Source organism: Rissa tridactyla, chromosome 4 (genome assembly GCF_028500815.1).
Source record: "Rissa tridactyla isolate bRisTri1 chromosome 4, bRisTri1.patW.cur.20221130, whole genome shotgun sequence".
Lineage (NCBI taxonomy): Eukaryota > Metazoa > Chordata > Aves > Charadriiformes > Laridae > Rissa > Rissa tridactyla.
The window spans coordinates 26,604,307-26,617,849 of NC_071469.1; the positions used below are offsets into that span (position 1 = coordinate 26,604,307).

The following is a 13,543-nucleotide window of genomic DNA, read 5'->3' on the forward strand; positions in this document are numbered from 1 at the left end:
AGGTGGTGGCAGGAGACAAGGGGTTGGGAGTGGTGTAAGGTAGACCCCACACTCAAGTTGAGTTTTTGTCCCTGTAAAGGAAAGAATTAAGATTCACTGCACTAATGAAAGAACGCAGACGTGAACACGATTCTGTAATCTGGCGGCTAAACGCTCCCGTGGGATGGGGGACACCTGCTTCACAGGCTAATTTTCACCTTTAAAGGTCTGGAATTTCCCTGAAGTCTTTTGGAAATAAAAACCCAGCAACATCCAGGGCTTTGGGAAGAACATTTTATTGCTAAGCATATCTTTAAACAAAATGCAAATAAGAAAAGAAAAAGAATCAAAAAGGAAGAAGAAAAAGAAAGGGAAAAAAAGCAATAACATCACGATAACCCAAATAAAAATTCTTAAAGTTGTCCATAAAGCAACAGGGATATGGTAGAAGCCCACATACAGAAATGCACATGTTCCCAAAAACTGTCCAATAGAAACTTACACAAAAAAAGGAAAATGTAAATCTTTTCCCTTAACTTAAAAAAGGAAAGCAAAAAGGAAAGGAAGAAAGAAAGCAGGAAATCATTTCACAAGACTCCAAGACTCCAAGAACAGCAATCTTTTACAGACATCAAGATATAATCAACTTTATATAGTTTCGGCCAGTTAAGTCATCTAAAATCGTGCTTTCATACCTTTTTAAAACCTGTCTTTTTTTTTTCTTTTTAGTATAAAAAATAAAAAAGGAAAAAAAAGCTCAACCTCGCACGCACGCACACGCACCACACACACGCACACATACACGCACTGAAAATATTTGTTAACATGAAAGCGTCTTCTCTAAATGTTTGAGAAGGCTGGGGTTTTTTTTGAATTTAAGTTCCCATGTGCGTGTGTGTATTTGATGACACTTCTTCAAAGTCAAATATTCATGCGACTTATAAACACCAGCAAGAGTAGATTTCTAAACCTAAACAGCTGATTAGTTTTCATCTCTATACAGAAAAAGTGTACATTTCTGATATTCCAGAGTTCTCAATCCATCTTGGGTTTTGTTGTTTTCCTCTCTGTCTCTCTGTCTCTCTCTCCCTCATTTGCTTTTTTGCACATGATAGGCATGGCCGTCAAACCACCTGGCTATTGTTCTGTACAGGAAGATAATCCTTTTCACAATAACTGGGAAAATGCAGAAACCAAACAGCCAAATTAAATAAGTTAAATAAAAACAGAAGACATTCCCAATTTAACCATAAAACAGTATATACACCATCGGGGTATCCATATAGAAATTATACTAGCAAAAAAAATAGTAGTAAAATATGTAAACAAAATTTCAGATTTTTTTTTTTTTTTGACACAGGTAACTGTGACAAAGCTAAAACACACACTCTCTTCACATTTTAAGGTTTGTTTTTGTTGTCTGTTTCATTTTACTTCGTTCTTCAAGAACATTCTCATTCCACATTAAGACCATAACAGAACTTCTGTTCCAGTCGTCCCATCAAACATACCATGATAAATATATCTGTGTGTATATATATATATTATATTATTAAATTCCTTTTTCTTTATTATTTTTTTTGTGTGTCACAGCAGCTTTATTTATTTTCTTTTATATAAAAGAGAAGGAAAAGGGAGAATAGGGCAAATGGAAGGACAGAGATGATCTGAAATGTCAATCTACAAAATTAAATTATTACATATGAAAAACAGTTTTATGTCAAAAAAAACCTATGTATTTTGCATTCTTTTACAAGTGTTTAGCTATTCTGACATTTATGGGTCTTGTCACAAGTTGAACTCCAGTGGTGTCTTTCTGATCTCTTTATTAAACTGATTTATTATTATTTTTTGCATGCATTGCAATCAGTCACAGAACCAGAACCCAGAGGAAGGCTCCTTTATTTTTGTATGGTATATTCAGCTCAGAACAGCTAATCATTTTTTAAGCATTCTTTTTGTAATCTTCAAATCCCTTTAACCATAGTTTGGCTGGGCTAATGCATACTAAGGGATATTCCCAAACAAAGCCAATGACTGATCAGAACAGACCCAAGCCCATCTATTCTTCAGTTAATTGCAAATACTGGAGCCAGATCCAAGGGAACCAGCTTTCCATGATAATTTTCTTCAGCACCACCCATCAGACACTTTCACTGCGTTGTTAGCAAACAACTTACTGCAAGACGACGGATTCTAGAGACAACACGACCAGATATGCAGAGTAAACACCATGGGTAGCTTTTGAGTTCATATATGGCAATAGTCTCTCTTTATTTATTATGGATTTTTTTTTTTCCGAGATTTCTTCTCAACTCACGTCCTGGCTCACCCCCCACACCGGTCCTCTCCACCCTTCCCTCCCACACCCAAAAGTAACCAAAAAAAACCCAAACAAAAAACAACCCAAGAAACCAAATCAAACCAAACCAAACCAAAAACCCAACAATCTCCAAAATCATTTATTCCCCTCCTCCAATCTCGAAAAATTGTTTGTATGCTGGACACGGCCAGATCAGTTTGTTCAATATTTTTTTTTGTTGTTTAATAATGTTTGCATTTTTTCTTTTCCTTCCTTTTTTTTTTTTTTAAATAAGTAAACTGAAAAATTATCGATACAGTCAGGGATCACGAACATTGTTAAAGACTCACTTGGAGATATGAAACAAGTAAGCCATGAAGTCTTCTACCTTTGCAGAAAGTTCAGCGGAGGAGGAGATTTGGAGACGTCCAAGTTCACTAACAGGGCAGAGCTGTGCACGCCATCTCCAGAACGCTAAGTGTGCTTTATAATACATTAGGGCAGAGTTTGCTGACTCCAAGCGATGACTGAGACATTAACAGTCACTGCTGAAATTTTTTTTCCCAATACTTTTTCCCACAAACGATATCTCCCAATCTCGTTCGCTGCAATGGTTCTGATATTTCAGTTAAATCTCATTAAGTATTTATATATTTATATATAAATAAGTATTCTTTTTTACACATAATACTCTTTGTCCTTGTTTTTCTGTTTCTTGTGGCCACTCTTTGAGCTCTGCTGCTTCTCCTTCACGAGCGTGCCGTTGCTCTGGGCTGAGTTGCTGATGTAGTTCCGCGTCTCGTCCACCTGATAGGACCCCTCGTCCCTGTTCCTGTACTTGTACATGGCGTACAGGAGGATGAGGATGCAGAGGGCAGCAGCAGCCACAATGCCGACGACCATCCCCGTTGTGCTGCTCGACTCACGGACCACCTCTGAGGCCCCCGGAACCCGTCTGATTCCTGGCTCCGTGGGGTTTGCTGTGGGCACATTACGGAACATGGGGGAAGTGATTAGCGGGCTCTTCAGCTTTGTGCTGTCTAGCTCATAGGCAGTGGGCAACGGAAGCAAGACTATGTCAGGCTGGGGTTTGAGCTCACGGTTATTCATTTTGCCGGCTGGCAATTTGGGCACCATCCCAGTCGAGGACGAAGCTGTGGAGCGGATCAGCTCAGGGGACAAAGACGTGGTAGTAGTCCTACCAGTTTCGGAGACTTTGTTAGGTCTAAAGTCCTTGGATTCCCACTTGGGTGCGTGTGCTTTGTAGCCACCTTCGAAGATTGAAGTGGAAAGACTCTTATCTGTTACCAAGGAGAAGGTGGTGTAAAAATCTTCATCATCAGTAGGGGGTAGGTTAGAGTCAAAGGTTTCCCCTGAGCCATACCCAGATATCACCAAGCCATCATCATCACAACCATCGCTGCCTTGGTCCGACAAGCAAGGTAACCCCGCCTCAGAGGTCATGGACAGGGAATCTTTGGTGGTCTCAATAATGGTGAGGAGGGGGCGAAAGGTAGGGGGAAGTGTAATGAAAGGTGCACGAGTAGCAATAGGAGGGATATCTAAAGGGTCTTCTACAAGTAGAGGGATAACTAATTCACCTCCTGGGATGGAAAAGAGAAAAAAAAGAAGATTAGTACATTTTAATGACACAATCCACCATTTTTAACTCACTTAACTCAAGGGCGAGAGTGGATCTGGGCACTACGAAAAAGCATCAGGGATCAGGTTTCTCGCCCTAACTATACTGCCAACATACTTTCCGGGGGTGCCTTTCATTCTTCCCTCCCACCCGGCTTTGATGTTGGTAACCTGCATGTTCCAGTTCCTCCCTCTTTTAACTTATGCTAGGTGCGTACAATGAAATACTCTGAAATTTTTGGGACCCAACATTTTTGATTTTCGAAGATACTCTCAAGTGACTCTGGGGACATCAATTTTTGGTAGTGATCTTTCTTATGCATTTGGTTACAAGACTGTTTAAATTAATTCTTTTAGACTTCATAGAGCAACGTTCTGCTAGATGGATTTTACCACTCGTCTCGGCAGTTTTTTCTTCTCTTATTCTTTTCATTTAAAACAACATTGGTATTTCTTCTCTGCCATTTCAGTCTGCTCACCTGCTGTAGCAGTTTATAAGGCCTTTCCCTAAGGCCTTTCCCATTCATCCATTTCTTCTTCATTGTTGCCTGGTTTTTGAATTGTGGGAAAGTTCATGAAAGTGAGGGATGGAATAAGAACGAAGTACTTACTGGGGTCCATGAAGGTACAGAGCTCTACTCAGTGCTTGCTCATCTCTTTTTAATCTTTCTTTACCATTCTGTTTGACACTCGGGGTGCCCCTTTCCTTGCATCTTTTGGGACTACTAATGCCATGCTATCTTCATCTTCAGTTCTTCTTGATATTCTTTTACTATAATTTGATTAAAAATTAAGATAGACTTTATTGTGATTGATGATATAACTGAATAAGGACTCTGATGACCCAAATCATCACTTGAGCCCAGGAGTGTACTGCAGAAGATGCCTTCACACCTTCTGTTACTTCTTGATACGCAGATAGCTGTGATCAGTGCTACTGTTTACTAACATGATGGCTACCTGCTTACAGAGGACTGAGAATGAGGTGGACTTATGGTTTATTCTTGAAGAAGAACAATAAAGCTATAGCTATAGCTTTCGTACCTTACCACAGTATGATCTGCAACTGAAACAAGAAAATCAGGGCACCATTTCTAAGATTTGGTTTCTGAGCAGCAATATTGCTACTTTTAGGGTAGTAGTCCTGGTTTGTCTATATATTGTAATATGACTGTACCATTTCTGAGCCTATGGGTAATTGACACTCCACTGTTTTATTCTGATGTGGAGGCATAATTAATTTATCATCTAATTCATTTGGTTCAGTTTGCCTAGTCTTCTGCTAACATACAGGTCACCGACACTTTCACTTTTTTTAGGGCAAGCCATATTGCTTTTGAAAGTTCATCTGACGCCACCAGTAGCCATTTAGATGTGTTGGAAGGAGTGCAGCTCAGCAAGAAGAATTTCTAATGCATAGGAAATTTTGATTTATACTCACCATCGCTTAAGGAAAGATACACAAAAGGAATTTTAGCTTCTAAATAAATAATTCCGGCTTTTATTTCGGCATTATATAACTGCTAATGAACAGTCTGGCATTGTTACAATGCTGAACAGCATCAGGATCAAAATTCTGCTCTCTCTCCTATCTACACTACATGTTACATGTACGTATTTCCCATTGAATACTGCCAGTAATGTCCATGGGAGTTCTATAAAGAATATGGTCTAAAATCATAATCCCTTCTAAATATATTTGGAAAGCAATATATTTGAACAAATTACATATTGAAGATAGCAATATACTGAAAAAGGTACTTAAGAGTTTGATTAAATCTGGATAGCTGAACTAGCAGCATGGCTTATTCTTATCCTTAATGAGAAACTAAATGGTGACACAGTTTAATCAATTGAAACAGATTTATCTCAGAGGTACCAGGGTAGAAATTAGGCCAAAATAAGAAATGCAGCACTTTTGCATACTTAAAAAGTTAGTTTTAAGTTAAGATACAAAGGGCCAATTTGAATATAATGTTTAGTTTTCTGAGCTTCCTCAGTATGTTCATACCACTTTTGTTACTGCATAGAGGATGAAGAAACAAATATCATACGTGTAACATAATGCTAATCTCTTCAAATTACATATCTTCAAAAAAACATGTAAAAACCAGAAAGTGTAGGCTGCTAAATGGCTACACGGCATTTTGTGCTCATGTATCATCTGAGCTGTCTTCTGCGCAATGTAGAAACTAGAGCATATAATATGATTTATATATGTCCAGAAGCCCTATCCATGGCTAGAGTACTGCATCTCTAATCTATGCAAACAGGTGGCCTCCAGATAAACTTGTAGTATGCCTCTGAGGGAAATAACATCTGTGAGTCTGGTAAAAAATGAATAAAAATAACAGCATTTAAGTGTCCACTACATCAAATTGCATGAGTGGTGAATTTAAGTCCTAGAAAGTCAGGGATAGGTAGTGTCCCTTTAAATGACTTTTTAAGATCAGTGTTTTACTGTTAAAAAGTAGTATTAATCTGTGATTTTCATTCACCGTCTGTGAAAAAAATCTGTTTGGTAGCTTTTAATTGCTCATTGAGAGCTTTGAAGTGCCTTTGTTATTTAAATCTATTATGCAGGCACACAGTATCAGTATGCAGTTGATCTGCCACCCACTGGGGCAATATTTTGGACAGTTTCCTCCCGAAGATAAATTATTTTTGTCCTATTAATGATTTTCCTGAAGGAATCAGAAATACCTTACATTTAATATGAAGACTTCTTGCCTTTAAAACTAGGTCATAGTTCTACAGTTTTTGTTGCTGTCGAGGACTTGAGCCAATGATCAAGGCTACTGCAACTTTAAAAACTGTCATGGTCTTCCTGAAATGTTAAAAAAAGTTGATATAGTTGCTATGGTAAGTGGGGTTTCACATAAATGATGGAGAGCAGATTGGAGCTTTTTTGATTCCAGCAAGTCTTGTTGGATCGAAGACAATAGGACAGAATCAGGAATGACTTTTACAAAGTTTTAATCTCAGAATGTGAGAAGAGAAATAACTTTAATACCAGAAAGATTGGATTAACTTTGATTTGCCATTCAATTATTTCATTTCATCTCTAGTTTTATTCCAAATTGTCCGACGACCCATGCTGTATTTGCCTACATACTATAGAAATAGACTGTTAAAGGTCCTTCATTAGGAACCACTTCTCCATCAAGGAGTTCATTTCTTACATTTACCTAAGACAACATCTTAAGTCAAGTATTGGAGATGGTGGTAAGGGTGGTAATGATGCTTTGAATTTTTTATTTTTCTTTCCATCTGTAACGGAAGAAACTGTGAAACTGAAAAAAAGCTGCGTGGGAGAAGGTAACTCAGAAAAAGCACTCTAGGTTTTATTGGTATGTTAGGCATCTATGCAAAACTCACAGCAAGCTAAAAGTTGTAAGTCTAATAGGATGCACACACAATGAATACTTCTTGGGGTATGTGATTTATAGAGGAGTTAAAAGATCCTTTAAAATGGTGTGATAAAAATGCCACTCAGTCTAAAAGAAACGCGTTATTTAAGGATAACAGGGAATGTAAATTATGAAAAGCTCCCAGGAAAGTGTGAGAAACATGAACACCAACATCTATGGAGGGGAGCAAGTGCGAACTTTGATATCATACCTGCAAACAACTCTGTTACTGGTACTACATTTCTACTCGTAAGAGACACAAGGGGGAGTCTGATGACAGGCAGATGATAAGCGTGCGGGTAGGGGGAACCATCTTTCATACGATGACAGCTGAGGCAGCAGGAAGCTGCCTAGAGCCAGTGGTCCTTTGATGGAGAAGCGGTGCCTCTTGCCCAGGGCCCCAAGTCAGTTTAAAGGTAAGCACTGAAAGATTTAAAAGGCAAAGTGCCACTTGGTTGCCAAGAATATCTTACGTGGAATTCGGATCCTGAAAGCTTTGCTGTGGAAGGCAAGTGATTTAAAGATTTGGATGCCATGAAAAAGCTAAAGAGGAGACCCTGAAAAATCTTGCATGACAATTTAGAAGTGAAATACATTTGAGACAGGTTTTATGTCCTTATTTTTCTATCTGAAGTTTTTATTTTCTCACAGTGTCTATCATTTTTTCAATCACAAAATTAACACTGTGCAGCCTTGAATAAAACTTACAGCTTTAATTTCCAAATTGTTCCGTGCTTAAAAAAAAAAAGGCAAGGTTGCCACCCGGTTTGGGCCATGGCTTCAAAACAAATCTTCATATGAGACTTAGATTCTGTTTGTCGATAACACGGGCCATTTCCTGGTAGCTACAGGTCTCTTTCCCTTTCTTTCTGTTGGCTGTTAAGCAGCAGTTAGCAGTGTTCACTGGTATGCTGCAAGTTCAGGATCACTTTAGCAACCCAAAGATTTCACGAGGATTTTCCAGATTTATTTTTCACCTACTCTGTGCATTCTGTCCTAAGCAAGGAATGGATGTTTTCCAAACAGAAATATTTTTTTATAAAAGCTTCTGTTGACAACACAATGCCAAAGAATTAAACAAAAGGGAAACAGATAAAATGGTTTCCCCTGCAGTGACACAGATGCAAAATTAGTTTGCCAATCAACAGTATAGTTGCAAAAAATTTCTGAACAGCAAACTAGAAGCAGCACTGAGAGAACTGAGGTCTGTGATGTTGGAAACATTTTACCGAGCAGCCCAGTTCTCTGCTTGGCCTTCTTATGCCACGAAGCAAACACAGTGTGCATATATTCCTTAAAAGTTAGCCTTTAAATCTAGCACATATACTATTTTCAAGGAGTTGTGCTTTTCTTTAAACTACCAGGATCATTTGGGAAATAAAAGGTCTACTTTAGCCTTGGAGCTGCCCTGCTTTTTGCTTTATGAGCGTATTTATAGATATATAATTCATACCTCTGGGGCTGATCTCCAGTAAGAGTTCTCTGCCACTGGAAAAGACAGACTGCTAAAAATTTAATAGAAGCCTTATGAACTGTGAGGGTGTTGTGGGCGAGTCATGAATGCAGAGGGCACCAAAAAAAAAAAAAAATCCGAAAAAAACCAACCTGAAAAACTGTAGCAGCCACCAGCTTTCATCTTTAAAGCCACAACTGCTTCACTGGAGTCTCGGGCATCAACCTGATGCAGGACAAAAGGCACACAAAGCCTGACAGATTCATCTCCTGATGACGATAAGGGACACTCCCTTGCCCTCTCTCTCTTTTCCAGCTGTGGCTGCAGAGTTTTTAAACGCCATCCATAAAGGCTACACAATTCATCCATTTCTGCAGGCACTTGAAATTCTGCATCCAAAATTTGTCATTTTCATTTTATTCTTATACCATTCCTCTGAAGTTTGACTCCACTTTCAGTATGAAATACTTGCCACAGAAAATAATTCCTTACCTTTTTTTCCCCCCTCTGTATCAACACAGTAATTCCTTACTAAATGACTGAGTTAATAAATTTCAGTCTAATGGTGCTTTAGTTAATTCTCCTTTGAGTCCTCTGAGGATAAGAAGAGGAAATTATTCAGAACATAGTCCCTGATTCGCAGGAAAGATGATGCTAAGACAAAACCTAGTAGATGAACATTCTTAATATTTTCTGCTCTTTGCAGTCTGATTTAATTGCAATTGACAGTAGTAGAGCAAAAAACATCATTTCCACAATGGAATACTGCAACTTTTCATCTCAACTATCTCCTTCTCCTTTCAGAGAATATATAGTCCTCAAAGTGATTACATAAAACTGTACTTCTAGTGGAATTGGTTGAAAAGCATTTCCTAAGCCCCCCAAAATATATTAAAAGACATTAGTTATTGCAGTGCTTCCTAATACATGGCTCATGAGCAACAGGAAGGTACGGAGTTTGAGAGGTCATGAATCCCATGTTAACGCTGGGCTGTGTTTCATTGCTGTAAATTCTTTGTCACCTTCGCGCAGTTTCAGTGAAATAGGTATTAATAACTTCCAGAGAGGACCTGACATTGTGTCTGCAGGCAGGATTCAAGAGCAAAACCAAGTATTTTGGTGCCCGGGCACTGAGCTGCTCTGAACCAATTGAAACATGCCCTCTTCCATCTCCCATCATTATTTTAAACTTTTCTGATTAATTGGTGACAGCTTCCTACTCAGCATAATTATTTGTTCTGTTTTCAGCATCAGTTGTTCAAAGGACTTGACACTTGAACCTAATTACCTACTGAGCACAGAATTACTATGCAGGAATGGTGAACACACATGTGGTTGTAAGGAAGTACAAGTTTTTCTTATTTTACTTACTGTTTTTTTTAAAGAAATAAGGTCTTTTGAAGTAAAGAAAATTTTAGAGGTTCAGGACGTGAGTTTCAGTAGGAAATTGCCAAATGTACCACTTCTGGATGATATTAGCAAGCCTGATACTAGTCATAATATGACGGGTGTGTTTACCTGGTAAGAGTACACTTGAGAGTATCATTTAGACTGGACATCAGGCAGGTAATCAGCAATGAAGAAAACTGATAGAAATAAAACACTTTCACGGGAATAAAGTAGGAATGATGTAGAGCTGCGGTAAGAAGACCCTGAGAGCTACCAAAATGCTAAAAGTCTCATCGTTTTTCACTTGACATGAAGGCTATACCACCAGGCTACGTACAATTTAAGGAGCGTGAAAGAAAGTAGCATTACTGGTGATTCATTTTGGGAAAGAGAAAGGGGAAAGAAAGCTCTAGAGAGGGACCGAGAAAGAATAGGAGCAAATTACCACAGGCTCCTTCACCCCCTCCTATGCACAATACAATCTGGTAATCGACAATATACAAAGAGCACAGAACATAAAGGCAAATACAAACTGATTCAAAAATAAATAAATGAACTTATACATTTGTCATAAAACAAAACCATATACTAGAAAATAAAAAATGCCACAGCAACAAGGTCAGAAAAAAGAAAAAACATAACAAGTCATATAAGCAAAAGAAAGATTAAAACCTACGAGAACTGAAAAAAATGATGAAAATCAAAAACATTTCTTTAAAAAAAAAAGTAATCAAAAATACATAAAAATATTTAGAAAGCATACCACATTGATTTCATAACAGTCAACTTACATCAACAAATTGCCCGCATGTTTTTTGGCATGAAAGGAAAAATTTACAAAAGAAAGTTGTGTAAGAATGCTCTTGGACAAGTAGCATTGCCACATTCTTGTAACTTGCTTTTTTTCGTTGTTGTTTCTTAAAAACTTTTTTAGCAAAATGTTTATTATTTCTTTTTTAATATAATTGTTTTACAACAAAGGGCGATACAGGGAGGCAACAACACATACATCCACACCACATAACATGAAAAGAAAAAAATCTTGCACCTTAACAAATTTGAACTTGGTTTTTTTCTGCTGTTTTTTGGTTGTATTTTTTTTATCTTATGTAAAGTTGTTAGCATATTACAGTTGAAAAATCCTGTACACTTTATAGAATTTACTTTTGCTTGTTTGCATATCTACATATATAGTGTTTTTTGAAAAGCAAAGTTTGTTGCTTTTTTGCCTTTTTGGTCAATTTGATATATATTTTTTTAAACATTTTCTTTTTTTCTATAATTTTTGTGTGTGTGTGTTTCAAGGAATGGATGACTGCACATAAAATTTTAACAATGCTAAAGAAAGGGGTGGTGGAGGGGAACTTATGGGAAGAAAAAAATGCCTAGGGTGGATGGAGTGGGAGTGTAAAAATCTATGAGTGTACTACACAGGAGATGAAGATGATGGGAGTGAATGTGTAAGTCAGTTGCCATGTCCATGTAAGGGCGGTACGGAGTGATCTAGCAGCATTAGAGCTTCTGGCTGTAAGGAAGGGATGGGCAATATACAAAAACAAATGAGCATATTCATGCCCATCAACAAAAAGAAAGAACAGAACTCTAACATTGACAATCTCACAAACCCTAAGCTGCAACTTCTTCAACATGCAAGTTACAAAAAATTAATAATTATAATATTAATATTTACATTTTCATTAAAGATTCTCAAATTATAAAAACAGTTAAAACTTTTCCCTACTAAAAATAGCAGTAAAAATACATAAACTAATAATAATAATAATAATAATTAATAATAATAATAATAACCAGAGAGTAAAACAAAAAACCAAGGAAACTAGTTTTATGCATTGGAATTAGAACAACTTCATCTGTAGCTACCCACAGCCGCCTTCTTCTATGAATCGTCTTTTCTGAAGTCCATCAAATTGACATCGTCATTCTCAATAATTTGAGACAATCATTTCTTGAGCACATCAAATCACTGTTTTGAATGTAATGACTGTGTTGGCACACCCCTTCCCCACTCTCAAATTCGATTGCTTTTATATTCAGATTCTCTGGAGAATCTCAAAAATACAGCTGTAGGATTCTGCCAGTGAAGTAGTTCCTTATTTAAAGAGGGAAATAGAGGGAAAAATTGCAGAAAACAATTCATAACTCTTTTGTTTTGTTTGTTTTTTTCATTATTAGATTGGAACAAACCAAATCTAAGATAGAAATTCAACCATTGAAAAGAAATACATCAAAATATAACTATGTAGAGATATACTAAAAAAAAAAGCAAAAAATGAAAAAGAGCACTTTGTTCCCAGGAAGAAGGGAGATAAGAACAATTGTGGGGTTTTAAAATTTTATTTTTAAAGAAAAAATTATTCCACACACTTTCAAGGATGAACAAACCAGATGCACACATTGAAAGGAACAGACAAAGCAGTCTAGGGACACTTTCAACATTTGGATATTTTTTTTTTGTTAAGAATTGGATTCTCTTCCCTTCCCTCCCCCTCCCATTTAAATTTGGTTTCAATTGTTGGCCAAAACCCCCACCACCCACCAATGTTGCTTTTTTTTTTAATAGATCTTTTTTATCACTTCTTTTCAAAATAAACATGGAGAGGAAAAAAAAGGACGTGCAGTCTGGATGTACGTCATAAATAGACATAGAAAAAGATAGAAGAAATTGGCTGAGATCGACAAATGGGTTATATAATAGCTTAATTTTACTGTAGGATGTTAATAATAATGCATGCTTAAAGTAAGTTGCATTTAGGGAAAGTAGAAAAACAGAACAGCAAGCAAGGACTTGGGGGGCGGGAGGGCAGAGGACAGGGTGGGGTGGGCAGAGGGTATACCGTCCATGCCTCTCCAGAAAGGGCAAAGCACATTCCAGCAGGTTCTCTACGTTTCTGGTGGCGGTCAGAAGGGGAAAAGGGTGAGGAGAAATCATAAGCTATGTTAGGATGCACTTTTCACCGTGACTACGACCTTGCATTTGGATCAAACACTCAAAACTCCAGCCCTTATTCTGGCCTTATGTCTCCAGGGCGTTCCCAAAATGAGTGGCATTTATTCTTCTGCCTAGTCAGACTGGGCTTATTCCTGTAAGTGCGGATCAGCTTGAGCAAAGGGTGAAGAATTAGGTCTTACAAACACACTCTGCTATGCTGGAAAAGGCTACGGCTGAATCGAATATTTATTTGAAGTGGTGAGCGGTTATTCCCACATGCTCTCCATGGGTACTGCTGGGGGCCCACCAGTTAGCAGCATTTGCTACTAAGGCCACATGATTTTACATAGGCAAACCTGCCATTGCTAGCGTTAAGACTGAGACTAGTTTCTCCTATGTTACAAAAGGATTTAAAGTTC

The 13,543-nt window shown here is 37.7% G+C and overlaps 1 protein-coding gene across 2 annotated transcripts in view; it reads right to left on the reverse strand.

The window, feature by feature from the left end:
* Window positions 1-269: 269 nt before the first annotated feature.
* LOC128909113 (neurexin-3-beta) overlaps window positions 270-13,543 on the reverse strand; it is a 386,021-nt gene continuing 372,747 nt past the window's right edge. For both annotated transcript variants that reach the window (XM_054200358.1, XM_054200357.1), the window contains one exon: window positions 270-3,261. In XM_054200358.1, the coding sequence (XP_054056333.1) occupies window positions 2,960-3,261 (302 nt within the window). In that variant the 3' untranslated portion in view covers window positions 270-2,959. The remainder of the gene's footprint in view (window positions 3,262-13,543) is intronic.